The sequence below is a fragment of the Urocitellus parryii genome, chromosome 12 (genome assembly GCF_045843805.1).
Source record: "Urocitellus parryii isolate mUroPar1 chromosome 12, mUroPar1.hap1, whole genome shotgun sequence".
NCBI classification, from domain to species: Eukaryota; Metazoa; Chordata; class Mammalia; order Rodentia; family Sciuridae; genus Urocitellus; species Urocitellus parryii.
In genome coordinates, this window is record NC_135542.1 from 13,919,748 (window position 1) to 13,947,173 (window position 27,426).

The 27,426-nt window shown below is 50.4% G+C and overlaps 1 protein-coding gene across 1 annotated transcript in view; it reads left to right on the top strand.

The window, feature by feature from the left end:
* Npas2 (neuronal PAS domain protein 2) overlaps window positions 1-27,426 on the top strand; it is a 62,116-nt gene that overhangs the window by 27,240 nt on the left and 7,450 nt on the right. The window contains exons 7-16 of the mRNA XM_077792046.1: window positions 6,038-6,156; window positions 6,879-6,961; window positions 7,643-7,749; window positions 10,120-10,267; window positions 12,295-12,379; window positions 15,215-15,356; window positions 15,791-15,900; window positions 17,872-17,961; window positions 21,867-22,013; window positions 27,212-27,409. Of these exons, the coding sequence (XP_077648172.1) occupies window positions 6,038-6,156; window positions 6,879-6,961; window positions 7,643-7,749; window positions 10,120-10,267; window positions 12,295-12,379; window positions 15,215-15,356; window positions 15,791-15,900; window positions 17,872-17,961; window positions 21,867-22,013; window positions 27,212-27,409 (1,229 nt within the window). The remainder of the gene's footprint in view (window positions 1-6,037; window positions 6,157-6,878; window positions 6,962-7,642; window positions 7,750-10,119; window positions 10,268-12,294; window positions 12,380-15,214; window positions 15,357-15,790; window positions 15,901-17,871; window positions 17,962-21,866; window positions 22,014-27,211; window positions 27,410-27,426) is intronic.

Sequence of the window (27,426 nt, forward strand, 5' to 3'; positions counted from 1 at the left end):
GAAAGGATGGAGAACGTCCTCACCTCTAGGAAATGATACGTGTTTGCGATACAGATACAGGTGTTCCCCGACTTGAGCCCCTGGGCATCCTGTGCATGGGTGGAACACGACTTGGCTTCTCATTAATACGTACAATTCTGTGTCCAGGATTGTAATCCAATTAAAATACAAATCAAGAATCAAGCAGTGTGCAGGCCCCAGAGCAGGGGAGAGAGAGGGCCAGACCGAGTCGGCAAGGGCTTCTGTGACCCTCCAATCTGTGGATCAGAGGCTCCTCTCTGTGGGCTCCCTCCACGTCTCCCCCTGCAGGCCTGGGCTTGGGACCCAGTGGCCATGAGCTGTCAGTAGGTGCTGGGGGAGGGAGGGGCAAAAGCCCCTCTGCCCCTGCTAATGAGCTCACACTCTCCATTTGGAAGTTTCTAGACTCAGGGGTGGTGGGGAGGCGGGTGCCCATTCGCCCCTGACCTCCTCTGGCTGCCTTCGGTGATTTTTCAAAGACAGTCTTTGCTTTCCTGGGTCCCAAGAAGCAGGTTCCAGTTCCTGAAAGATGACTTCATGCCAGGAGGGAGGCCGGCCTTTCTCTGCACCCTGGCTCCTCCCCCGGACTGGGATCTAAATGGGCGTCTGACTGAGATCCAGAATGCCGTGTTTCAAAAGTCGCTGGTGTGGTTCCAAATAGGTCACCCTCAGCAAACATTCCACTCTGGGCTTTCCAGAAACCGCACACCAGAGGATAAAAGTTTCCCTGCCCTCATTTCACCTACTCGCCTCTAGCCACACCGCCAGATTGGAAAGATGGCATAAGTGGGGACGTTTCAGCTGACAACACACGGATCCGTGTGTTCCCTGAAGTTTCCGGAGGCTGCCTCATTTTAGGGCTTGGAGAGGGTTGTTTTTGTGTTTTGTTTTTCCCCCTGAATTGAACTAATGGAGATGTCTCAGCTGAGGGATGGAGGGGCAGGCCCACCAGGTCTCCCTGGGAATGGAGATGGGACCTTGGACAGCTTCAGAGATGGAGTGTGGACCTGTCCATCACGGGTGCCTCAGAGAAGGAAGCAGAGTTGTTCCCTCCACCCAGCAAAGCAGCCTCAAGTCCTTCCCCAGCAGTGGTCACTGCTGTCACATTCAGCAGCCGAGGAGAGGAGATCCTGATAGAGAACAAGTTGTCACCCAAGAGCATCATCCCTCGGGGACATAGAAGGTCCATGTTAAAAATGAAGCCACGGGGAATGGCCGCACATTTATCCACCACATCTTTCTGCTTGCCTTAGTGCCAGTCGTCTCATCATGTGACAAAGATGTGACAAGCTATCCATTTGGACCACAGGAACGAAGGCCTGTGAGGAAGCCCACTTTCCTGGCCACACAAACAACATGTCCCTGTCCACACCAACCGTCTAGTGGGTATCTTAGAAATGACATTCTAAATCTCAGGCCCCTAAAAATACTCATTTTAGTCCATGAACACCAGGGAAAAGAGGAATTCGTTAAGACATACAGTCTCCCTTTAAATTTTTTTTTTAACCCCTCGAATTGGAGACCTCCAGCTTCTAGGTATGGATCTCACCTTCTCCCACGTTCCTCTTGCTCAGAATGAGCAGAAAGGAAAGTCGAGCCAAGCATTACCCGGCAAGGAAGGCAGTGCCCAGGACAAGAAGTGGGCAGGGCCACTCTGCTGCTGCCCCCGTGAGGACCCCCATACCTGGCTCTTCAGAGGACATTGAGCAAAACACCTGCAGAGAGAAAAACGAAGAGTCTGAAATTAGCACTTGGTTAGTGGGAGATGATTTCTCATGAATGTACAGAAAGTGATTTTCCTTCAAAAGTCCAAAACAATCGTCCAAAATGTGTTTAGCACAGTTTGGGATTTAGGAACTTTTTTTTTCCTTCCTTGAGCAAAATCCATTGATTACTGCAGGTCTTCCCAGGGACCGATCGGCTTTGTTGGATATTGGTTCCCCGAAGACTGAGGAAGCTCTCTGTGCCTTCCCCTGTGGACTACTGTGTTTTCCTCTAGCCACTGCAACTATTTTATTCTAAGCAGGCCATCCCTGGAGACGTTACCAGGTCGTTCTGAGGACTGACCCCATAACTCGGGGGAACGGGGACAACCGTCTTTGTCCATTTCTTTCTGTTCCTTTGCTGTTAACTAATGTTCACGATCATCATCTCCGCTTCCTCCTCACTCTTTCCTAAATTCTTTTGGAAAAAAAAAAAAAATCTCAATACGTACAGTCTTCCTGCCGATATCTCTGCGGATATCGGGACAAACTTGGGAGCTCACCTTTGTCACGGGACAGACTTGGAACCCAACCTAGGGTGCATCCAAACGAAACAGACGTTAGTCATTCTGAGTCTCTGGAGAACCTGGGACTCTTATTTTGGGGCTCTCAAGGGCATCAACCTAAGGCAAAACTCTTCCAGGGTGTCTGAAATTGGAGGCTGTCATGGATGGTTCCAGACTTGCTAATCTGTGGATCAGTTTAACACGAAGACCTCAAATCAGCACATGGGGGTCCCTCCCAGCAGGAACACAGGAGGCACTTGGGGATTTTCCACCAGAGTGGTGATTACTGTATGGAATTCCCAGCAGCTGTCCTGTCCAGGCCCCCTTCTGGCCAGTGTCTGTGCCTCAATAGGGCAGTGAGCTAGCCTGAGGGCCAGGGGGGCCCAGAACCAGTGCTCTGCAGACACCTTCCACAGCCCCAGCTCATGCTATGGGAGGAGCCATCTTTTGGATCCCAAGGTCCATGCACTAAGTCCTGGCAAGGATCCAAAGGTTTCTTCCTCAGCTGGATGCAAGATGGAAAGTCCTCTCGTGAAAGTCTCACCCCATAAGCACACCTTGAGCACCCGCTGTATGCAAGACACCTGCTCAGACTGGAGAAGACAGCAAGATCAGCTCTACCTTGGGGGAAGCTATCTATTTAGCTTTGGGGGCAAAAGTAAGATCAGTTTGAGTAAGAAGACTCTAGAGGGAAGAAAATAGCCAGAAAGAATCACTTTTCTATCATGAGTAGTCAGAGATCTGAGAAAGCAGGGCTGCACCTATATTTAGTGGTTGATCCTCCGGAGAGGCTTGGGAAAAGCCAGTTGTAATTAGAGACAGTTTTTCTATTACTTAAATTGAACAACTAATTGAATTCTTAATTAATGGCTTTAAACCACCTTGGGATAGAAAGTGCCCGAGAGTTATCCTGAGTGCTAAATAGGACTGTGAAGTCCCAGGGAGCAGCGGGCTCCTCGGTTGACTCTGGAACCTGCCAGAAGGCTCATGCTGGGAGTAAAAAGTCATTTTAAACTCAACTGGTGACATGTTTAGAGTAGCTTCCTCTCCTTGGTTTTCCCCTAAGGTTTTTCCCTTGGCCTCTGTTAGAACATTCATCCTTGAGTTAATATCGCCCTGAATCAAGCCCTGGGACATTTACGATTCCGGGTGGGGAAAACACTTGTTTGGGAAAAAATAAAGTTGCCCAGTTCTGGTCCCATCTGTAAAGTATCTAGATGATCAAGCGCAGGCCACAAGCAATAACGGAACTTCCCTTTTAGGAGTGCATTTTTATCCTGAAAGCCTTTGAAGTCATGAAAGAGCAGATAAACCACATGAGCGGCAGCCGGGTCAACTGTAGCTCTGCACAGTGTCCACTGCATGACCAGGGCCTGAGTCTGGGCCCCCTGAAGACGGAACAGGACGCAGCAGGTCTTGGGCCCACGTTCCTGTTCCAAGATCTTTCTCTGTCCTTCTCTCCTCTTCAAAGCAAATCCGAAGGAAAACCCTTACTGACAGAGCCCTGGGATAATAGACCAAAGATGGGCCCATCAAGATGCATCATGGAGCCACAGGTGAAGGAGCCATCATCCTCTTAAATTCCTGGGAAGTCCTCGGAAGCTTGCTTGGAAGGTCTGGATATTCTGAAAGAGTCAGGAGGATTTTATGAGGTCATTATCTGGCTGGGTGATGTCTCTTAGATCCAAGCGGAGAGTATTTCACATCTGGGAAATTTTTAGATGTCTCTCTTTCATTACACAGATGTTCACATCTGCGAACCCTTCCTTTATGTGGAGTTGTTTCCGTTCCCCTGGATACATTTCTTGGCTTGCCCTACAAATGAATCCGCCCCAGCCTCAGCCAACTAGTGACAGATGTCAAACTCACGAGAGGCCACTATTTTTTATTTTTCCCACTTTATATCCCTGTTTGGAAACGTTTATTAGTATTGATGTGAATGAACTCAGAGACTATGTTTAGATAAAATGAATTTATTCGTGTGAGCCGTCGGAAGGCCATGTGATACGGGATAAAATCATTTCGAGACATATGTATATATAAAATAGAAAAAAACGGGAAAGCTGAATCTCAAAGAAAATTTTGTAGATTTCATTTTATAATGCATTTTTTTCTGATATTCTATCTGTTCTTAAGTTGGGAAGCATAATGAGGTTTAAATCTGCAAGTTTAGAACATTCAGGTTGTACATTCGTCCCTCAGAATCTATGGAGCATTGATTCCAAGACCTCCCCAAAGATACTCAATCCAAAGATGACCAAGTCCCTTGTAGAAAATGACCTAGTATTTGCATACCACCTTTATACATATCCACTTTATACTGAAAGTCACCTGTATAAATACTTGCATGCTGTATTGTTTAGGAAATGACAAGAAGGAAATCTATACATCAGCCATACACACACAACTCTTTTTTTTTTTTTTCAAATATTTTCCATCTACAGATGGTTGAATCGGCAGATCCGGAACCCTTGGTTATGGAGGGCTAACTGTAACCCATCACATTTTAAGAAGTAAAGAGAGTGCAGACTCTTGGCTCTAGGGATCCTCAATCCTGTCTGCAGAAACTTGTGGAACTTTTGAGTGTATCCATACCTGGGCTTCACCCCCAGAGTTTCTGAATGAGCTGATTTGAGAGGGGCCCAGGCAGCCATGCCAGAGTTACCAGGGGAACCAGGTGCACAGTGAATCTGAGAATTCCCCGTGTGTGCCAAGTCGGCCTTTCTCCTATTTAACAAGGATCTTGTCCCCAACCAGCAAACTCCACCTAAAGACAGAAGAATCTTTCTGGCCCAAAGACCCATCAGTTTTCCACAATCCCCCTGAGAGTGGGGGTTGGAGGATCCCAGGGACGCTACGTGGTGTCTCCCAGGGGACCCTGGGCACGCAGTTCCAGGACTATTGTGGACATGAGCCTAGAAGCATCCCCTCTCTTTCCTGGGAGACCCCAGACTTGGAGTCTGGAGATGGGGGTAGTGTCCCTGCTTCATTCTTTCCACTTCATTAATTAATAGATCCTTTCTGGGCCTCAATTTCTAAAATGAGGGCAGTAATACTTTTCCAGACTTGTGAGAATAAATCACAGGACACATGGGAACAGATTTTGTTGCCTGTACAATGCTACAGAATTAGAAATTTGTCATGGGCGCTTTGCGTGTACGTCTGGGATGAGCCAGGTTTCCATTACTATAACAAAATACCTGAAATAAGCAATTTAAAAAGATAAGCCAAGCATGAGTTTGAGGGCAGAAGCTCTTGAATGGCCAGTGCCAGGACAGGGAAGGGGTGTCCATGCATCCAAGACACCACTAATCTCCCCAGGACCATCCATATCTGGAGCATCCTCTGACTATGATCTCACCCTTCACACAGCAGCCAGGGGGAGCATCCAGACGCTTGCTGCAGAATGAAGCTGTCCCTCGTGTTGCCGAAGGTCTTCCCCAACACACAAAGTGCAAGGTTATAGGGCAGCAGGTTGGGGGTGGGCAGTGGTTACCAGCAGGACTCACTCCCAGCTGCTTCTAGTAAGCTGTTTGGCTTTGAGCAAGTGCCTCGGTTTCCTCATCTATGCCGTGGGGATAACAGGAGTACCTACCTACCTCAGAGGATTTTGTGTGGATGAAATGCGTGAAGCCACACACACACAGCCCGAGGAAGTGACTCTAAGTTTATGGTAAGTGCCAGGTGGGATTTGACAGCTGTCACCAGACAAGACTAATTGTGTGTCCCCACTCTCCACCCCCTACACAGTGCCTAGCCCCTCCTGTAATGGCTTTGACAACGCCCTGTCAAGACCTTGCCGCGTGTCACTGGGGAAGGAGGTCTGCTTCATCGCCACTGTCCGCCTGGCAACACCGCAGTTCTTAAAGGCAAGTCCGGTTTCCACTGAGTCGCGTCTGGTTCTATCTCATTCGTTATCTTTATGGGAGAGAATCAAATTGCCATGGAGTCACCGCATTCTAAATTTCTAGGTGCTGCTTTGAAACATCTACAAGTTTAGAACGTCTAGCCTCCGCCCCTGCCACCCTAGCCCTGTCCCAGGCCCTCCCTGGGGTTCCTGCCAGGCATTTTGTTTGATGGCAGCCGTCACTTGCCATTCAGCCCACAAAGATGCTGCCCCATGGCCCCGCCCACCTCCCCACCTTCCTGGTCACCGTGAACACCACGGCCCAGGGCAGGCAGGGGAGAGAATGGAGAGTCACAAAATTGAGGGCTTTTTTCTGTATTCTCTCACCAAAGATTGGTAGCACTCTCTGGAACGAATGTTGAGCTAAATTAGTAATTCAAATTCAGATGCAAAGCCATTTCCCACATGTTTACCACACTTGCAGATAATAGGAAGGGAGTGGTGTGACATTTTGGCTCCTAGGTATTTTTCCCCAGCTTGTGAAATAAATTTAGTATCAGCTAATACCGAAATTAGCTACAGAGGACGAGTTTCAGGCCAACCCGACTTGGAGGCTGGCTGGTGAGGATCTTCACTTCTGTTACCCATCATGCATTTCTCTGCAGCAAACCTAGGGTGAGCATCTGGCACCCCAGCAACATTCTTTTCTTTTCTTCCCCCCTCCCCACCCCTCTTCCAATACAGGAAATGTGCATAGTTGATGAACCTTTGGAGGAATTCACTTCAAGGCATAGCTTGGAATGGAAATTTTTATTTCTGGATCACAGGTTTGTGAACAGGGAAACGTGTTTGGATTGGGTCCTTTTCAAGTGGTGTTCACATGAGCCAGGTTCTCCTGGGGAGACACAAGTCCAGCCTGATCCTTTGAAGAAAGACTCGCTGGCTCCAGGAAACGTGGTTCCCAGCCAAGGGAAGGGCTTCCCCTTCTGTACCTGCTTCCCCTTCATGCAGAGGTTGAAGCCTCAACCCTGGGGCATCTGTGGGATGACCCCCCTTCCTGCTTCTAGGAAGACAAGCAGATGTGCAATGAGCCCTCTCTTCTGATCACTTCCAACACCCCTTTGATCCTTGAGTCCAGTTTTTCTCTTTCCTTTGTAACATTATTCACCGTTTCAGAACAAGAAATCTCACTTCCCTGCCCTTTCGTTTTTCATTATACAATGGAGCTGGCCCCATCTATAGCTGTTTTTAATGAGTCAATAGCTGATACATTTAATGATTATTTGGGCCAGAGGATGCCAAGGAAATGGAGTGTCTAAATACCGAAATAATTTTGCAAAACGGGTGCTGACCAGTGCAATGCTATTTTCTTCCCCTGGTTCTTGAGAAACGAGGCCCCTGTGGATACTAAATGTGCAAACCGTACCCCGAGTGTCGAATGGCTGGTGTTGACTGGCGTGGCCGGTGTGGTGTCCTTCTGATGGGGAATTCCCTGTGCCCTCCTGCAGAGCCCCTCCCATCATAGGATACCTGCCCTTTGAAGTGCTGGGCACCTCAGGCTATGACTACTACCACATCGACGACCTGGAGCTCCTGGCCAGGTGCCACCAACACTGTGAGTACCCCTCGCCCAGACTGACCACAGGCGCGTCATACTTGATCCTTGGTGACCGGACCGCAGGGCTCTGTAGTCTGCTTGTCACCTGGCTTCTTGGAAGCCAGGGACTTGGTTTCCTCTGCAGTGAGCTAGGGGTATGGAGGAGTCCACCTAGATGGATTAGTCTTTAGTCGGCAGTTAGTGGTGTGGGTCTCCAACTCCAGGCAATGCTGACCTGTCCTCTTCAGATATCACCCTAAGTCAGCGTCTCCTGGGGTGACTTGGGTTTTCTAGGTAAGAGCTGTCTTAACCATTTGCATTAAGAGATGCTAATGCACATTTCAGCATCGTCTGCAGGGTGAGGTCTGCTGGGAAAGCCAGGAACGGAACGGTGGGACGTTGTAGACTGTGAATGTTGCATAGAAGGGGATGTGCCCAGGGCGCTGGAGCTCAGGGGGACCCCCCCCACCCCACAGCTGGAGGAGGTCCAGGGATTCCCTGTGTCCTCCTGCAGAGCCCCTCCCATCACAGGATACCTGTCACAGGTAACAGAGGATACCACAGGAATTCCCTCTGCCACGGAAGAGGGGACTACGCTGGCACACACGTGTGGGGCAGGGCTCCTGAGGTGGGAGAGCTAGGCTCACCAGCTTGATCAGTTCTCACTTCAAAAGAGGAATCGAAAATTAAACACTTGAGGGCTGGGGTTATGGCTCAGCGGTAGAGTGCTCGCCTAGCACGTGCGAGGCCCTGGGTTCGATCCTCAGCACCACATAAAAGTAAATAAATAAAATAAAGGTATTGTGTCCAACTACAACTGAAAAATAAATATTAAAAAGAAAAGCCAGGTATGGCGATACACATCTATGATCCCAGTGACTAAGGTGGATAATGCAGGAGGAGCTCAAGCTTGAAACTAGCCTTAGCCACTTTTTAAGAAGAGAAATGGTGGGGGGAGAAGGAATTATTATTTAAGGCTCATTTTTAATTTTTTTTTTTTTTTTGGTACTGGGGATTGAACTCAGGGGCACTCGACCACTGCGCCACATCCCCAGCCCTTATTTTGTATTTTATTTAGAGACAGGGTCTCACTGAGTTGCTGAGTGCCTCGCTTTGGCTGAGGCTGGCTTTGAACTTGCCAGCCTCCTGTCTCAGCCTCCTGAGCCGTTGGGATTACAGGCATGCACCACTGCACCCGGCCTCTCCTCTTTAAAAATTTAACCCCACGCTCCTCAAAGTGTGGTCCCCGGTCAAGCTACATGGTAATGTGCGCTAGACATGTAGTGTCTCAGCCTCCTGCCCCCTGGCCTGAAGAGTCACAATATCCACTTTCACAAAATCCCCAGATAATTGTGCAAACATTCAAATTTGAGAAGCAGAGCTGCTTTAAACCTCTGACTGCTTTTGGCTCTTGTAACGGAGAAAAGGCCAAGGGAAGAGTCACCTACCTGGCCTGAGCAAGAGGTTCTTCTCTGTGGAGCCCATGGCCCCCCCTGCTGGCTTCTCTCATATTCACCAAGTCAGTGGCTTCGTCTGTAGCTTTTGTTTCCTAGGTAAGATTCTTCTTAACCGTTGGTATTAAGAGATGCTAAATTCCAGGCCCCGTGGCAATAAAACCGAAATTGTTCTTCTTCCTCTGAGCCACCTCCCTTTCTTCTACCTGGCACAGATTAGAAACCAGCAGCATCCATTGTGTTTTGGACACCCCCAAAGGGACCTCCCACAAACATGACCAAAAGGGGCTCCAGGCATCTCTGTGGCTGCAGGGGACGGCCTGGGGTGGAGACACCCATACCAGACCCTCTTGATTCTAGAACTGTGTAGAGTCCGTCTGAACTGCTGTCTGGCAGCCACAGACTCCATCCAGCAGTTGCTGGCCGTCAGGTCTGGTTTGTGTCCAGGGCCCTCAGGGTCTGGATGCTCCCTCCTCTGCTCGGCTCCCGCAGCTTCAAAACCGGCTCCACCTGCAGCGGGGAGATGAGCCCCAAGAAAACCAGGGCCTCCTTTTAATTAAACTTCCAGTTTAACAATCTGTCCACCTCTGCCCTTATTTGAAAATCTCTCTTAAGCTTTTGAGCATCTGGAAAAAGTACGTGGATCCCTCTTCTATTATTTAAGATTGCCTGAGAGTTAGCAGGAGGTGTGACCCAGTGGTAGAACCCTTGCCCAGCATGTGCAAGGCCCTGGGTATGATCCAGGCACCCTGGAGGAAAAAATAGTATCAGAGTCTACCATTGTCCTGAGAGTCACTTATTGTACGGTGCAGCCAGGGAAATCGGCAATGCCGGGTATGATCTTTTGTCATGTGGATTTGAGTCGTCACTCCCGGGGGAAAGATTGCTTTCACGTTAATGTGTGTTACATGCAGAATCCGTTTTCTACTCCCAGTGATGCAGTTTGGCAAAGGGAAATCGTGCTGCTACCGGTTTCTGACCAAAGGTCAGCAGTGGATTTGGCTGCAGACCCACTACTACATCACCTACCACCAGTGGAATTCCAAACCCGAATTCATCGTGTGCACGCACTCGGTGGTCAGGTACTATGCGGTGGCGGGTCTGGGCTTGTCCCTGCCGTGCCTGGGAAGGGTGCCCCGGGGTCCGTGATGACTGGTGCAGATCAGCAGCCCCTCAGGGACTCCCTGTGTCTGAAGGTCAAGGTGGCTGTCACTTGCAGTGAACAGGACAAGTCCCAGAGCTTAGCACCTCCCAGGTAGCCTCGCCGCCCTCACCTCCCACTACAGAGACTTCTGAGTTTCCTCCAGGCCCCTGCGCAAGCCTCATGAACTCTTTTAGGCTGCCAGGATATTACTTAGTAAGTTCCTGCTTCACTGACCTACTTACATATTTTCCCCTCGTCTCTCTCCATCCCCCAGCCTTCCCGTGTCGCTGATTTGAGAAGAAAATTAAAACGTTGCCTCTAAATAACTCAAACACAGACTCCCTTTATTTTTAATGTTCTAGAAACCCCTGCTGGCAACCGAGGCAGCGTTCAGAGAACAGCCAGGCTGACAGTGGGAGAAGGTCCCCTGCGGGTGTCTGGTGACCTCAGGGAGCCCTCAACCCAGGGCACCAAAAAAGACAACCCATCCCCCCGCCTTGTTGCAGATGCATCCTGGGTGGGGTCCCGACTCCCAGGGTTGGAGGAGGGAAGTCTCCTTCCCGCCACGCCACTCCAGAAATGTTAGGAACATAAATCAGTTTTAAACTGGTTTAGAAAAGAAGATTTTGAGAAAAAAAAAGAAAGGGTAGAAGGACTGTATGTCATATAGTCACCTCTCCATATCCACTGGACCCTACGTCCATAGATTCAACCAACCACAGATTGAAACGCTTCCAGAAATCATCAATCCGTACTGAAATGTAGACTTTTCCTCTTCTTCTCAACAGTCCCTAATCATGACAGTATGCCAGCTGTATACATAGTGTTTGCATTGCATTAGAAAGTGTCAGTAACCCAGAGATGCTTTAAAACACAGCTGGAGGATACGTGTAAGTTGTGTGCACGCTGTGTCACTTTATAGAAGGTACTAGAGTGTCTGTGGATTCTAGTAGGCACAGGTGGTCTTGGGACCAATTCCCTCTGCTCTGGAGGGACCACCATAAATAGAAATAATGATAGACGAAGGCAAACAGACTCAGCCACCTCTCCCTCTGCGTGCGTATAGAGAAACGCTAGCTTTTCTCCCTCCCATTTCACCCTATTTTATGTTCATGCTGAGAAAATCGTTCTTGGATTCCCTGTCCACCCTTGGGGACTTCACCAGCCAGGGGTTTGTGACTTCGTGGCCAGAACCCCGCTGCCGCTGAGCCTGGGTCTGTCTCCAAGGGCTCGGGGAAGGCTGGACATCATCCACACCTTGTTCTTCAGAGTGGGCTCGGCCTCTCCATCTTTAGTCCATCAAATCTTAGGAACATTCAGAGACCGTAGGGAGTGAAGTGAGTAAGTGGAGAAATAAGACGAGAAGCATCCCATGGCCCAAGGGCTGGCGTCTCGTCCCCAGGCCCTCCCGGGCCTGCCAGGAGGGGACAACCCAAGGGGGGTCACTCTGGCATCACTGCGTTGACCCAGTTTACCTGTGAAATTGAAAAAGCGCGTCCCTAGATGGGCCTCTGGTGGCCTGGGGTCTGGGTCTGGAGGATTCTGTATTTGTGTGAGAGAAAACTTTTTTTTTTATTTTTTGAGAAATGTCATGACCAGAAAAGTTTCCTGTCACCCTCTGTAGCCACAGTCCAGACGGAACAGGTTTTGAAAACAGCTTTTCATCACTGAAAGGCAAAGTCGCACCCCACAGATGAGAATGTCTTCTTAAAGACAGTTGCATTGGAAGGTTTCCTGGGGGGGGAGAAGAGTGAAGGAGAGAGTCATAGAAACACCCTGCACATCGAAGCATTGGGACATCATATCCAAGTCCCTCTAGTGGAAACTCGATAGGGAGGGAAACTCAGCCCTTCACAGGGGAACAGACGGGGCCCTGGGTGCTGTCCCTGCTGAGCGTGGGTGGCAGGAACAGAACCCCTGTTCGGGAGTTGTCATCTGGAATGTCCTGCTCTCTTTCCTGAGCAGTTATGCGGATGTCCGGGTGGAGAGGAGGCAGGAGCTGGCTTTGGAAGACCCGCCCCCCGAGGCCTTGCACCCCTCTGCCATGAAGGTAGGCGCATCCTGCCAGGTGGGCGGGGTGAAGAGGGGCTAGGCAGAGGCTACTAAAATGGTCATGAGAAGGACAGAGCCACCCGTATTTATGGAACCCTTGCTACACTCCCATGGTGTTCAAAGTGTTTTGAGGCATGTTCTCATTCCCTGCCTCCCTCCCCGGGGTAGTCCTGAGAGGGAATGTGGTTATTGTCCTCATTCTCCAGAGGATGCATGGACAGCCACCTACCCCAGGACACCCGAAGGTTGTCACTCACCAAGCTGGGTTAGAAGCAGCCACTGGACATCAGGCACTGCTGGTGGCTGCCCACTGTCCCCAGATGGCTATAATAAGCCCTCTTTGCATTTATCTCACCAATAAAAAGCCGGGGAGTAAAAACCATCATTCCTTCAGGGTGTGGAATAATTCAAGGCCACTGTCGCTAACTTAGCCTAAGTGCCATTGTGTGGCCACCAGGCCTCGAGGTGCCTGTGGATGGACTGACCTGTGAGGGGTCAGTGTCATTCATGCTTTTGTTTTTCTTTGGGGCCCTGGGGATCGAACCCAGGGCCTCACGCATGCAAAGCGCACACTCTGCCGCTGAGCTGCAGTGCCAACCCCTCTCTTGGGCTTCTGTTTCTGTGCCTGGGGGTTTAGTCAATATCCACGGAGGCCCCAGCTCTGCACAGGGAGCTCTGCTCTGAAAAAGCCATTTCCTTCCACGAAGCCCATGACCTTTCTTCTTCCCCCGCCCTGAGCTCTCTGGTCCCCTCTTGAACCATGCAAAGGGACATGGAGATTGTCTGCCAGCAGACCAGAGCCCTGTTCCTCAGAGCAGGCACAAACATTGGAAGAGAAAGAAAGAGGGAGTGAAGTACATCATCCAGGCTAAGGCACCGTCCACTGGAAGAGCCACTTTTTTTTTTTTTAAATCTCCAGCTAAGAAAGAGAAAATGCTCCCAGACGGTTTGTGAAATAATGATTTCTTTTCATCCGTTGAAGGATACACCCAATTTCAGCTGTGTCAAAACGAGGGTAGGGGGTGCCTCTTAGAGTTGATGAAGCTCAGCTCTGGGCGTCCATCCAGTGACCCTGGTGGCTCTGCAGCAGCCAGGGCTCAGCCCTTCCGCTGCCTTGATCCAACAGAAACATCCCTCCTCCCTGGGGGACTGAGTCAGGAGGAAAGAGAAATCACCTGAGAGATCAAAGAGCAGGTGGGGTCTCTGTGCCCCCACCCCCGCCAGCGTGCCCCATGGTGGTGCGTGCTGGGTGACTCCTCACCTGCACACCAGTGTTTATGGAAGTCTTTGTCACCCAGCTCTGTGACATAACACATCACGTATCATGTCAGGGAACAGAACTAAGCCATTACTAGGCAGGTGTTGGACACATCACACATCACAGCCCAAGAGCAGGTGTGATGCGTGTGTATCATGCGGGTGGAAGTTTGTCTCCGAATTCCTCTGGGAATCCTAAGCCCAGCACGATGTCTTCTCTTAGCAATGCACATAATGCATGAACACACAAATATGATCTTGAATGCTGAGCTAGGAAACCCCTTTGAAAGGCAAAGCTGGAAGACGATGCTTCTCAAACTCTTCTATACACCTTTTTTTTTTTTTTTCCTTTTCCCCAAATCTGCCCTTGACTGACACATGTGTAAAATGTAAGTTCCTGTGCTTGGGTGGGAGGTGTGGTGAGGGCCATGGCCATGAACTACAGAGTGAGGGTGCTCCCTCTCTCTCCCTGGGCTCATTTCACTGCTGAGCAGAAACACACAGTTCACATCCAGCTGGGGTCCGGGGACCCTCAGTGGAGCCTTGCAGGGGACCCTATCACTGAGCAGCACAGCCTTACAATCTCTGCTCCCACAGCACACTCCACATCCTGTCGTTCTGTTCTGCACAAAGGCCTGTAGGTGGCATGTCAACCCATCCAGCCCTCCTTGCAAGCACACATTTGTGCACCCATCCACCCACCCACACACACACACATACACACACACACACACACACGCATACACACACACACACACACACACACACAGTGTGCATTCTTACCAGAACCATGACTCAAAAGACAGAACAGCCACGTGGACCCACACACGAGATTTTATGGGCAAGAGTGTGGGTACAGGCCAGCCTGTTGACTTGGCTCAGAGGGGGCTGGTGATTCCCATCTTTCTATGACCAGGTAGGAACAGGAATCATTCACTGTTTTCTTCTTGAGCTTGAAAATTACCATAACCCCTGTTTTCATGTATCTATGACATCTAAGCCATGGAGGGTGGGGAGTTGGTCCTTCAGAGAGTTGGACACTACGGTTGTTTTCTCCTCATGACGTTTGAGGCAGGGGCATCCTGAGAGCCAGGGTCAGTTAAGGGGCAGAAGCCGAACGACAGGAGACCTCAGGCCCTTGGCCTGTGCTCTCTGCTTCCGGGTCACTGAGGCTGGAGGAGCTGCTCGTGGGTGGCCGCGTGGGTTGTACCCTGGAAAGGCCCAAAGGCACTTGTCATTCGCTATGTTAACAATCTAGTGCTGACAGCCACCTTGTTTCTAGAGTCTGCTTCTAGAAACACAAAATTTGGGGTGCAAAGCATTTTCTAAAATTCAGTCAATTGGGAAAAATCTGAAAAATCAAAACAAAAGGTGAAAAAATGTCATCAATGCTGCTGACGGGCCACACCTCTCAGTGACATCTAGATGACATCCGCGTGCCTCTGCTGACCCCAGTGTTGTCCCAGGCAGCTACAGGACTCTAGAGCTTCCGTGTTGTCCCACGTATTCAGAACTGAGGACATCATCCCTTGCCATCTCCTCCGTGCTGAACGGGGGCTTTGTGCGTGTGTTTCAGGACAAGGGCTCCAGCCATGACCCCCAGCAGCACTTTAACGCTCTCGACGTGGGCGCCGCGGGCCTGAACGCCAGTCCCTCGCCGTCGGTGTCCTCCAGGAGCTCCCACAAGTCCTCGCACACAGCCATGTCTGAACCCGCCTGTGAGTGCCAGTCTGGGGGTGGGCAGAGCCCCACCTAGGGCCCCTGGCCTGGTTGACCCCAGGGCAGTCCGTGCCTTGTTGGAAGCAGAAGGTACCCTGCGGTGGACACTCCCTGGCTTCTTTTCCCTGTCCCCTGTCTACACTCCGGTGTCTCCACTGCAGCACCCAGCAAAGACAAAGCAGGGGACATGCCCATCCGGTCCCCTGGTTACCATGAGTGCCTCTGGTGAGGGGTTGGATCTGGCAGCGGCTGGGCCCAGTGCTGGGAATGAAGTCGGGGTTCCACCCGCCCCAGGTCGGGCCTTGGTGGGAGGCAGCCTGTGTCAGAGGCTCCAGCCGAGCTCTGTGCACCCTGTGGTCACTGTCCCCCTCTGCGGCTAAGGACGCTGCTGAGTGTCTGTAGGTCGGGGAGGTAACGCCTTGCTCCTTTCCAGCCACTCCGACCAAGCTGATGGCAGAGGCCAGCACCACCGCTTTGCCAAGATCGGCCACACTACCCCAAGAGCTGCTGGTGCCCGGGCTCGGCCAGGCAGCCACGATGCCGGTATGTGTGAGACCCAGACGCCTCAACAGGGGCACGCTACCAGGTGGAGGCGCTGCAGAGCCAGAGGCTGAATTTCCCCAGGGAATCAGTTTTACTTAGAGATGGAGAGTATGGGGTGGCGGGTGGGGGTACAAAGTGACGTCATTTAAACGTGAACCATTTTTATCACACAATCAACATGGATGTCTATCAATAGGATACAAAATCCAAGTGGATTTTTAAAGATCCAACCCAAAATTTCAAAAGCCTGAGATCACACCCCAGACCTGGGAGGGTGGGGTAGGACCCTCCAGTTTTGAGTCATGCTTCACGCTGGTGACAATATTGGAGAAGCCTGTTGTGAGTAAACCCAGTCCTTTTCAGAAGGCCAGGGAACGAATGGCCTCTTAGAAAGCACACCAGCCACATGCAAAGTCATCGGCACACAGTATTCCGGCCAGCAATTGCCATCTAGCAAACCACACCCAGCTTCATGGCATCAGGGGTCAGGAATCCAGAAAGGGCGCGGTGGGGTGGCTCTTCTCTGCCTGGGGTGTTGGGGGTCTCACCAGCTAGCCTAGCACATTCCCATCCTAGGTGGTCCTCACACTGGGCAGTCTGGCCCTCGGCCTGGGGTGGCTGAAGGCTGGGCTCAGCTGTGATCCTCCAACCTTGAGGCTCAGGTCTCCCCACACCTGGGGCTTCTCCCAACATGGTGGCTGGATTTCAAGAGGCAGCATCTAGAGATCCACACAGATGCTACACAGCCACCTGACCTTACCTTGGAAGTCACCCAGGGACCTTCCTCCTGACCAAAACGGTCACAGCTCCCAGCTTCAGCTCACTCATAGAGAGGGACATATGACTCCTACTCCTGCACGGAAAAAGTGTCCAGGGACTTCAGGGGCCACATCCGGGTAGCTGCTGGGTGGATACCTTCTGCCCGTCCCTCGCTGACTTTGGAGATGGAGTCACCGGGCCATCTTCCTTGACATTCTTCCAGAGCAGCGTGGCTGAGGCTTACTCTCAACATGGGGCTTGACCAGGACCACTTCCTGTCCCTCCAGCCCTCTCTGGGCACTAGGAAGCTGCCACTGCTGTTCTTCCAGAGCCTGAGCTGCCCAGGATGCCACTGATGGCACCTCAGTGTGCTTCTGCTCCCCCTCAGCTGAGTAGCGGGACAGAGTCAGGGGAACCCAAGCCAGCATCCTGGGATCCCATGGGACCCGGACTCAAAGCCAGGCCCCCTGCTGTCATTGCCCCCAGCTGCGGCCCTGGGCCATGGTTCGATTTGGGCTTTTCTTTTGATAGTCCCCAGTTTGGGGATGATTTCAGAAGAGTCCTTTTTACTTTTCTTTTAAAAGCCATGTCAGTCCATGGAATGGGGATTTGCATTTCTCGTTTCTCCGTGTTCCCTGGGTGATCGGGGACAGGGATGTGACTCAGTCCACCTCCTGGGAGTCTCTAAAGATTCCAGGTGGCCGGTGAGACCGCCCCCATCTCCATCACCCGGATGAGGTCCTGCCTACAGACAGGCACAGTGTGTCTGCCCGGCTGTGGGCTGTGCTCGAGTCAGACAGAAAGAAAGAGGGCCTAGCAGGAAGCCACCCCTGGTGAAAGTCTACCCCCAGGGCCACTGAGACTGCTGAGAAGGGACCACCTGGGGAGAAGGCAGCCCAGCCCAGGACGGGGTCTAAACAGGGGTAGGTGACAATGGCCTTGCTGAACATGCCCAGATGAGCGTCATGGACCCTGAGTGCTCCAGGGTCATCTGCACCCTGCACCAGCAGGGGGTTGGCCCAAGTGACATGCCCTGTATGGGAAGCAGCGTGGCCAGGGGACAGACGCCCATGCTTTCTAGAAGCCCTGGCTTCCTGCTGTTCACCTAGGGCCGGCAGATCCTTTAAGTTGGAGAACCCGACCAACCAAGGGACTGTCCCCTGGAACAGCCCAGAAGCAGCATCCAAGAACCAATCCCTTTTCTCTCACCAGGCTCCTCTGCCTTCCCCGCCGTCCTGTGACCTCACGCAGCAGCTCCTGCCTCAGACCATTCTGCAGAGCCCACCTGCTCCCATGGCACAGGTAAATCTGGTGCTTGGAACAGGGCAGAACGCCTTCCAGACAGACCGTGTGACGGTGTGGGTGTGTTGGTGTTGGTGTCTGTCACACATCGGCACCAGCCAAGGCCTGAAAATGTGCTTCCCGAGGTGCGCGTGGGGGTGTGTGGAGCTAGACGCTTCATCATCTGCCATTCTTGTCCTCTCCACAGACGTTCTCTAATTCTCTGTCCCCGGCTCTGTTTTTCATCCTTGTGACCATCTTTGTTAATCTCTCCTCTGTCTCTCTCTCTCTTTTATACTAGGAATTGAACCCAAGGGTGCTTTGCCACTGAGCTATATCCCCAGTCCTTTTTATTTTATTTTTTTTATTCTGAGACAAGATTTTGCTAAGTTGCTAAGGCTGGCCTCGAACTTGCAATCCTCCTGCGTTGGCCTCCTGAGTTGCTGGTGCATTTCTTTCATTTTTTTATGACTCCAAATTGGCTATATTCTAGGAAAGGTCTGGATTAGGCCAAATGTCATAGGAAGAACTTTGAAAGGATCTAAAGCATGTGGGTTCCAGTACTCTAGCCTAACATTTTTTTTTAAAGTAATTATGAGTAGTTCCTTCCTGATTTCAACAGCATGCAGCCAGTTATTATCTGGGTCAGTCTGTAATCAAGGTGTTAGGGACACAGAGACAACTGTCACACAGCCCTTGCTTTTCGTACTATGAAGAAGGTGGCCTAGGTATAAATGGAGAAACCACCCAGGCCCGCCCGGCAGGTTATTTTAAAAAGTCAGTAAGAAAAGTGTCTGCTTAGGAAAGTCTGAGCTGGCTTCCTGGAGGATGTGGCATTCCCGTTAGCCCTGGAAAGATAACTAGGACGTTGCCAGAGAATCAAGGGGCAGCAGAGAAGAGGGCCCCGGGCCTGTGCTTTGGTGGGGAGTCATGAAAATATCTGTTGTGCTCCGGTCGTGCAGAGTGGAGCCTCTGCTGAGCCCAGAGCTCTGACTTCAGTTCCTTTAAGGGGCACTTAGCTGCTCCCATACCCTGACCACAAGCTCAAGCCGGGTCCCAGGCAACCGCTCGCCAACCCTTGAACTTGTCAGGGAGCGGATCTGTCACAGCTAAGGAAAACCATTCAGGACACATGTCCTCGCACAAGTGGCCGCTGGTGCTTTCCTGGAATAAGAAAGACACGCGGTAGCCTCCGCTGCTGGCTGGCTGGCTGGCGGGCTTGAATAATGATGCAGAAGCTCTTCATCCAGTCGACTAATTAAAATTTATTCTCTGGACAAAAAAGAGAATGATTTTTTTTTCCTCTTCAATGTCCAAGACACATTTGGTATGAAATCAGTAACTTTTTCAATCCAAAGGCACATGAGATGAGAATTCCTTAAACTTCTGGACCTTTCGTGTCAAAGAACATCTGGATTTATAATACATATGTATGCTTAGGCTCCTTCAGGAATTGATCTTTCATTTATCGAACTTCGCTTTACTGAATAGTGACTGCTCTTGGTCTGTTAGGAATACTGTACTTGATGAGAACCGCATTCTTTAAGACGTTCTTGTTAACACGGTTCACTCTCGGCATTCACGGGAAATTTGTCCCAGGACCCCCCAGCGATACCAAAATGCATGGACGTTCAAGTCCCTCATATAACATGGCACAGTATCTGCATGTAACCTACCTATGTCATTGTCATCGTAAATGATCCCTAGACCACTGTAAATCATCCCTAGACAACTCATGATCCTGACACAGTGTGAATACTGCATAAATAGTGGTCATAACATATTGTTGAGGGGATAATAACAAGGCAGATTTTAGTCTGCACCTATTCCGCACATACATTTGTTGAGTCTTTTCCATCTGAGGCTGGTTGAATCTGCAGAGACAGAGGCCCGCCCCACTGTCTCTTTCCGGATCAGCTGGACATTTTCAGACTCACCCCGGGGGGGAATGATGAGATTCTATGGTTTTTCTCTTTTTCCCTTCACTGATGACATCACTCTCAGGGAGGGGAGGGGGAAATTAAATCCAAAATTGGGGGAGTCATCATCTGGACAACTGGTGGTTTCCCCAAAAGCTCTTTTGCTTACCCTGTGTTTCTAAAATGTCTCTGAGTGAGAGGAGATCCTTTCATCACAAAGGCCGCAGCCCGCCCGGGGTGTGGCTCAGTGGTGGAACACGTGCCCAGCATGCACGAGACCCTGGGTTTGACCCCCAGCACTGCAAAAAAAAAAAAAACACAGTCAAGAAGATATCAAGAGACCAATGACTGGGAGTCTAGGGTAACAAACATTTCTTACAGTGGCACACGCCTGTAATCCCAGAGGCTCAGGAGGCTGAGGCAGGAGGATCTAGAGTTCAAAGCCAGCCTCAGCAAAAAGCGAGGCGCTAAGCAACTCAGTGAGACCCTGTCTCTAAATAAAATAAAAAATAGGGCTGGGGATGTGGCTCAGTGGTCAAGTGACCTTGAGTTCAATCCCTGGTAAACCACCCCCCACCGCAAAAAAAAAAAAAAAAAACAAACATTTCTTAGCCTTAGCTCTGGCTCCCTACTCGCTGTCCAGTCCCCTGGCCACTCCTGGTGCAAGCCAACTAAGCAACCAAGAGCCGGCTCTGCTAGAGGTGGAAGGGGTGGCCCTGAATGTCTCTCCTGTAGAGCCAACTGTAGAAGCTTTTGTGTCTTGTTTTAAAAATGAAATAGCTGATACAGCTTGCTTGCTTGCTTGCTCAACGGAATGTTCTTTCTAAATCCAGCTGAGGGCTTCAACACAGTGCTGGGGGTTTTTTGCGGGTGGCCTGGGCATTTTAAGCTCCTGTAACAGCCAAACATTCTGTTTAAGTGAAGTCCGATGTCAAGGGCGCTGTGATTGAGGTGGGGGCTGGGGACAGGAGTGGAGAGAACCTGAGCCCTGCCTGGCCACCCCGGTTCTCAGCTTGGTCCTACCCCCACCCAGCCCTGTGACCTCAGCAAGCACGACCCGGGTTTGTGGGGAAGTGGTGGAGGGTTCACAGGTCTGCCTGCCTAGGGGTGGGGACAATGGCCCTGCACGGGGATCTCAGCAAACTCCACACCTGCCACGATTCTCTTCATTGGCTCTATCTGTTTTCATTTTGCTGATCTGAAGCCTCCGTCATTGCATCCTCTGGTACATTCTGCTCTGTTCTCAGTTCTCCCCATGTGTGGGAGGTCAAAGGATAGAGCAAAGAAAGGAGAGAGAGAGAGAGAGAGAGAGAGAGAGAAAAGGAAGCCTTGCACAGGGCCTGTGCCTGTATCCCAGATGCTGAGGCAGGGGGCGCCATCGAGCTCAGCAGGCTGCAGAGGGGAAGCCAGCCCATCTCCAAACAAAAAAGGAAGGGAGGGAGGAGGCAGGTCAGATCGAAGAGGAGGGAGAGGGCACAGGAAAGGAAACCTGTGCCCAGCAAACTGATGGGCCTCAAGAAGTGGACGTTGCACCCAGAGAGCATCAACCCCTCCTCCCATCTTGTGACCTCCTCCCAGGACAGGACCCTGTGTGGGGACAGGTGACAGCAGGCAGAGCTCACCTGCAAGGTTTTCCTAAAGCCCACCTCGGCTCCAGGAAGGGCTTCAGGGGTCCGAGGGAAGGGAGAGGGGAATTTGCAAAACACACACGAAGGCCTTGTATAGGGTCTCCCTCTGCCACTGTCACCTCGGGGCATATGGCAGGTGACTGGTTCACTTGTGCAGCAGCTGGTGAGCATGGGGGAAGGTCCCAGGCCTGGAGGGTAATGACAGGGCCCAGAAATGCCAGCGGAGGTGTCACATACAGAGTACAGATGAGAAGAAAGGACTTCCTCCGGGGCCCCTGGATGCCGGGAAGGGTGGCCCAGGGATGGGAAAGGGACTCGACCTGTCTGCCAGGCCCAGGTAACTCTCTGATCCGGTTGTGTTTTTGACTCCGCCTTGAAGTTCTCGGCCCAGTTCAGCATGTTCCAGACCATCAAGGACCAGCTGGAGCAGCGGACGAGGATCCTCCAGGCCAACATCCGGTGGCAGCAGGAAGAGCTTCACAAGATCCAGGAGCAGCTCTGCCTGGTCCAGGACTCCAACATCCAGGTGATGCCCCTGCCCAAGCCGGCCTCTGTCCTCCCTGCTCTGGCCACAGCGCTCAGCTTCCAGGTCAGGGCAGACAGGGCCCCACACGCCCCCTCTGCACGGCCTCCAACAGATCCTCCTATGCTCATGGAGCCCATGGACACATCCACAGGCCACTTAGAAGGAGAGATGCCACTTACCTGTCCCCATCTCCAGGCCAAGCCTGAAATTCCCACAAGGTCCTCTCTCACTCTCCCAGGCACATTCTCTTCCCTGCCCACCCACATTTTCGTTCATGAGTCTGGCCTTCGAGCGCCCTCATGGATGCCTGCCTTGGTCCTGGGTTACTGCTCCCAGCACCCACTTCATAGCACCCAGCCCAGGCTGCCGGCAGAGGGAGAGGCACCTCCATCTGTTTCCCCTGAGCCGAGGATGAACACGGGAATGGAGGGACACTTGGGAAGTCAGGCTGTCTGTATTCAGCCAGAGAGGGTGGCAGAGGGAGCCGGGGCTGGCACCTCCATGGCACCCCAGTTGTTGCAAGCCCCTGGGTTTGCACATTCTGATAGCATCAGCCTGACCCCCAGCTATCGCTTTATGGAATTATTCTGAGAGTTATTTTGGAAGAAAAACTTGATGTATTGGATCTCTTTCAAGGATGGATGATGATGATGATGATGATTACTACCAAATTTTACTTCGTTTCAGGACTGTTTGTCCTCACAAGTGCATCACTGGGATCCAGCCATTAATTGCAAATGTATTTATAGCTAACCTTGGAGTTTGCTCTGGGAGCGTTGAGAATGTGCAGCCCCTTTAGGAGAGAAGCAGAGAGAACAAAACAGACACCTTAAAAATGGCTGCAGGATTGTTCCCACTGGCCCTCGGACCCCTGACAATTCAGACCCTCTCCTGGGCACCCAGCTCAGTTGCACCTTGACAGGCAGACGGGAGGGGGGACACAGTGCGAGGCCCAGCACAGTGAGATGAACGCAGGGTGGCGTGTTGGTGGGCGGGAGAAGCCTCTTTTAGGCCATGGGCTTCTAGGGTGTTCAGGAGTTCTCCTGGGAAGTCACAGGGACCCAGGAGTGACCGTTGGACATTCCTCCCCTTCCTGCTCCTACCCAGGCTTGTCACCATAAATAAGCCCAAACCAGGACAGCCACCACCCAGCATCTGAGCCTATCTACAGGTGCAACCCACAGCCTGGGGCATACCCAGAGTCCTGCTGCTCCCTCCCCGACCGTACTGTCACCCCCACCTTGACTAGAGGAAGGAAGAGTTCCGTGGTTACATAGAAAAGAAATGGGGTCATCAAGTTGTCACATGAGTAAACAGCCACTTTGTGCTTATTTTTTCCCAACTGCAATATTTTTCTCACTGGTCCCAGGGCCTGATGGGTTGCTCCAAACTTGCCCGACTCCAGTGACTTTAGTGGAATTTTACACTAACGGAGTCAGGGAAATCGAACCAGAAACTGCTGAAAGCCACGTAGGCGTAAGAAGCCTCCTCCTCAGTGTCTGGACTTTTCTGCTTCCTGCCTTTTCAATACTAAAGCTAGATTTTAAAATAACAGGCGACGAAGTTATCACTGTCACTCCCTGTGATGCAGAGCTGGACTTTCCTCATGTCGGGTGCTGTCTGCTAACCCCCTAAGTGCACACGCCAGAGAGCACCCAAGTTCTAGGAGGGATGAGGTAGAACCAAGCCTCGGGGCCATCCTTCCTGCGCTTGGTGCTTTGACCTTATCTCTGCAGTGGAATTTTCCAAAGAACATGGAAATCCACAGAGAGCCAAACCAGAGAGAACATTTCCTCCAGTAGTCTGTCTTCTTGTTGTTTTTTTCCCAAGATTTAAAGAAATATAATCCAAAATGCTTAACCAAAATATGACATTGGTTTTTTTAAAAAAAAAAAAAAAACATGATTTAATTGTTTTAAAAAAGCACATAAAATGACTCCATTTTCTACCCCACCCCAAACAAGAGAAGAATTAGATGAAATAAGATCAAAACATTGATCACCTTTGAAGCCTAATGATGACACATTATGATATGGGTTTCCATTGCACTTTTTCTCTATTTTTTTTTGGACTTCTGAAATGTCTTGTAATGATGAGCATTCATTAAAAGTACTCAGATGAGAATCCTGAAAGTTCACTTTGTGAGTGTAGGATCTACTTATTCTTAGAAATTAGAATTTTTTTTCCTGACAACTTTTCCTACTTTTAAGAATCCATCTTCTTGAGCCATAAAATCCGACTTTATTCTTGGTAGAATAGGCATAGACGACGTGTGCAGCAGCAAACCAGGACCCCCACCCAGGGACCTTGGTCCCAACTTGTTCTTTCCCTATTTTAATTCATTGGCTGAGAATTTTCAGTGAGACTGTGGGCTTGCAATGCTTCCTAAGTATGTTTTTTGTTTGTTTTTTAAACTGGGTTATGAGGGTAAGGTCCTCTAAGGCTGCTGCTGTTTGCACCTAGATGAGGTCATGCCGTGGGTCACGTGGGTCAGGCTGTTCTGCTAGAAGGTCCTGCCACCCTCCTCCCATCCGCGGAGAGCTGCATGTGGCTCATTTGGAAAGCACGTGCGCCCTCTGCTGGCTACTCAGATGAATGCTTAAAAAGACCACTAGCAGTGGCAAAAGGCATTTGTTCCTTGGTTGGTTCTTTTCATCCATCCATCCATCCATCCATCCATCCATCCATCCATCCATCTTTCCATCCATCATCCAACATCATCTATCCACCCGACACTCATTACATACCAAGTACTTGGTGGAGCTCTATGGGGACACAGAAATACAACAGGATTTCTACCTTCAGAGAGCATAGATGGCTGATGGTTGAGAGTAGCACAGCAGTCTGTTATGTAACACTAACAGGAACAGCTTGAGCAAAAAGCTTCATTCATTCCTTCATGTATTTTTCCATTTATTCATTTATTAGACAATCTTTAAATTGTCCAAAGAGCAAAAGACTCCTTTTCTCTCATTTTATATTGCTATGACCTAACATTCATTCCACATTCACTGTGTCTTGGGTACTTTATATGCTTTGACTTTATATAATCCCTTCTAAGGTAATGTGCTGTTGATGTCCCTGTTTATAATGAAGAAACCATGGCTTTGAAAAGTTATGAAATGCTCATACTGCTAATAGATGGTAGGGTGGCGACCGGAACTCAAATATGTCTCTTTTAGGTTAGATTATAAAACCTGTCATAAATAAAGCTTGCGTTTATTCAAACTCTACTCAGAAGGTAAACTGTATCCTGCCAGAAAAAAAAAATATGGGAATTAAGCTTTTGTAGAAGGTTTTTACCAAAGAGGTGAGGAACAAGGTACCCTGTGTGCCATAAAACAGGCCGTATACTAAAGTAGCTGTTGCTGCGGAGATGCTGATCTTCAAACATGTGATCTGAGATGCTGGGGACCAGGAAATTCTTCTTAGATTCTAAGGTGGCAGAGAGCCCTCATTTTAAAACTACAGGCTTCTTACCTGGGGAAGGAGCATAAGAAGAGGTTGGAGGGGGCGGTCTCCCAATCCGTGGGTCCCATCTGTGAGTGAGATATTTGAGCAAATTGGTCTTAGGAGGCTCCTCCAAGCATCTACAGGGTGTGGCTCTACACCTGCCTTTCACTCAGGAAGTGTCAACATGTCAGTCTGTGCTGGGTGTGTGGTTGGGTCAGTCTGATTGGAAGGGAACACACCAGATGCCGGGAGGAAGAGAAACCCCTCCTGAATACGGAATGTCACATGTCAACAACTGTGGCATCGATAATGCGCGTCGGTGTCTGCGATCCCTATGAGGGGCTTTTGTTAAAAGAGGTGGTTATAGGGTCTTTGGTTAAATTATTAGTAAATCCGTTTTTCTTAAACACATAGAGTCAACTTATAGATCCTATGTCTCTTACAAACCTACTAAAAAGAACAATCCTCTCACCCTCTCTTTAGTTGATGTTCAACGAGTTTCTAAGTCCAACAAGTCGTGAATAATCCGCAGTATCTGCCAAAGCCATTAATTTACAAGTTTCATTTCTCGGAATCTCTCAATCATTTCACATATCTAACAAAGAAAAGTTAAAAACCTAAGAAGTAAAACCTTTCTAAGCACTTCAACTGTTTTCAATCAAATACGGCATCTTGGTGGGATTGGTTCCAAGACCCCCACAGATAACCCACATCTGCGGATGCTCCAGGGTCTCCTGTAAAATGGCTTGATGCTTGCATAGACCCTACACCTCTCAATCCCCTCGAGACGACTTATAACGTGAATGCAGTGTACCCTGATATAGTTGTTTACTGTGTTGCTTAGGGAATTGAGACAAGGAAAACACCTGTGTGTGTGTTCAGTACAGATACAGTTTTTTTTCCAAATATTTTCCATCTAAGGCAGGTTGGCTCTGCAGATCTGGAGGGCCAACCGTACACTGTCCAAACTCTTTTAAATAGAGATTCTCATGAAGACTTACGTTCTTTACAAACTTGGTCAAGTTCCCTTTTTGATGAAAATGATCAGGCTCACGTATCACAGCCTACTCGACGTCTGACACGTCTGAGATGATCATGGAGATGATCGTGATGGCTAGAGAACTGAACCCTGGTCTTAAAGCACATGGACTCACTATGGTGTCGTCCTCTCTGTGTTTACTGTCCTGCTTGGGAAGAGAGGGTCCCCTGCTTCCTGGGAGCAGATCTGCCACCTCAGCGGAGGACACTGGGTTGAAGATTCCCGAGGGCAACACGGGTCACTGTCCCTGGTCAGTTTGCAGAAATCCAAGGCCCAGCAGAAGGCCCCATCCTACTTGATGGGGCCACGCTGGGGGTTAGCCAAGCCTCTGCCACCACTTTAGAGTGCTCATTTGATTCACAAAGTGTCTCTCCCTTCCGATAAGAAACTGATCAGCCAACTTAGCATATAGACAAGTGCTTCAAATTGCTTCTGGAGCCTATGGATGTCGACTTCTTTCACCCTGGTAGGTGCCAATCACAGGACGGCGACCTTCGGGAGGGCAGGGACAGTGTCTCTCCGACTCAACCGCGGTGTCCAGAGCGTTTCACATGCTAGAAGCATCCTAGGCACCTGCTGTCCATCAGCTGAGTGGACGATCTATTTCCAGCCAAAACAGGGACACCAAGAATCTGACCACCTACTGTGACAGGAGGAGGCACACTCTCGGGCCTCAACCTCACAGCTGTTTCTCTTGGGCTCCCAGATGTTCCTGCAGCAGCCGGCTGTCTCCCTGAGCTTCAGCAGTGCCCAGCGGCCCGAGGCGCAGCCGCAGCTGCAGCAGAGGCCGGCCGCAGTGTCTCAGCCCCAGCTGGTGGCCAGCCAGCAACTTTCAGGGCAGATGGCTTCAACCCAGGTCACCAACCAGCACCTGCTCAGAGAGTCGAGTGTGATATCCACCCAGGTAAATGCGCCCTGTCC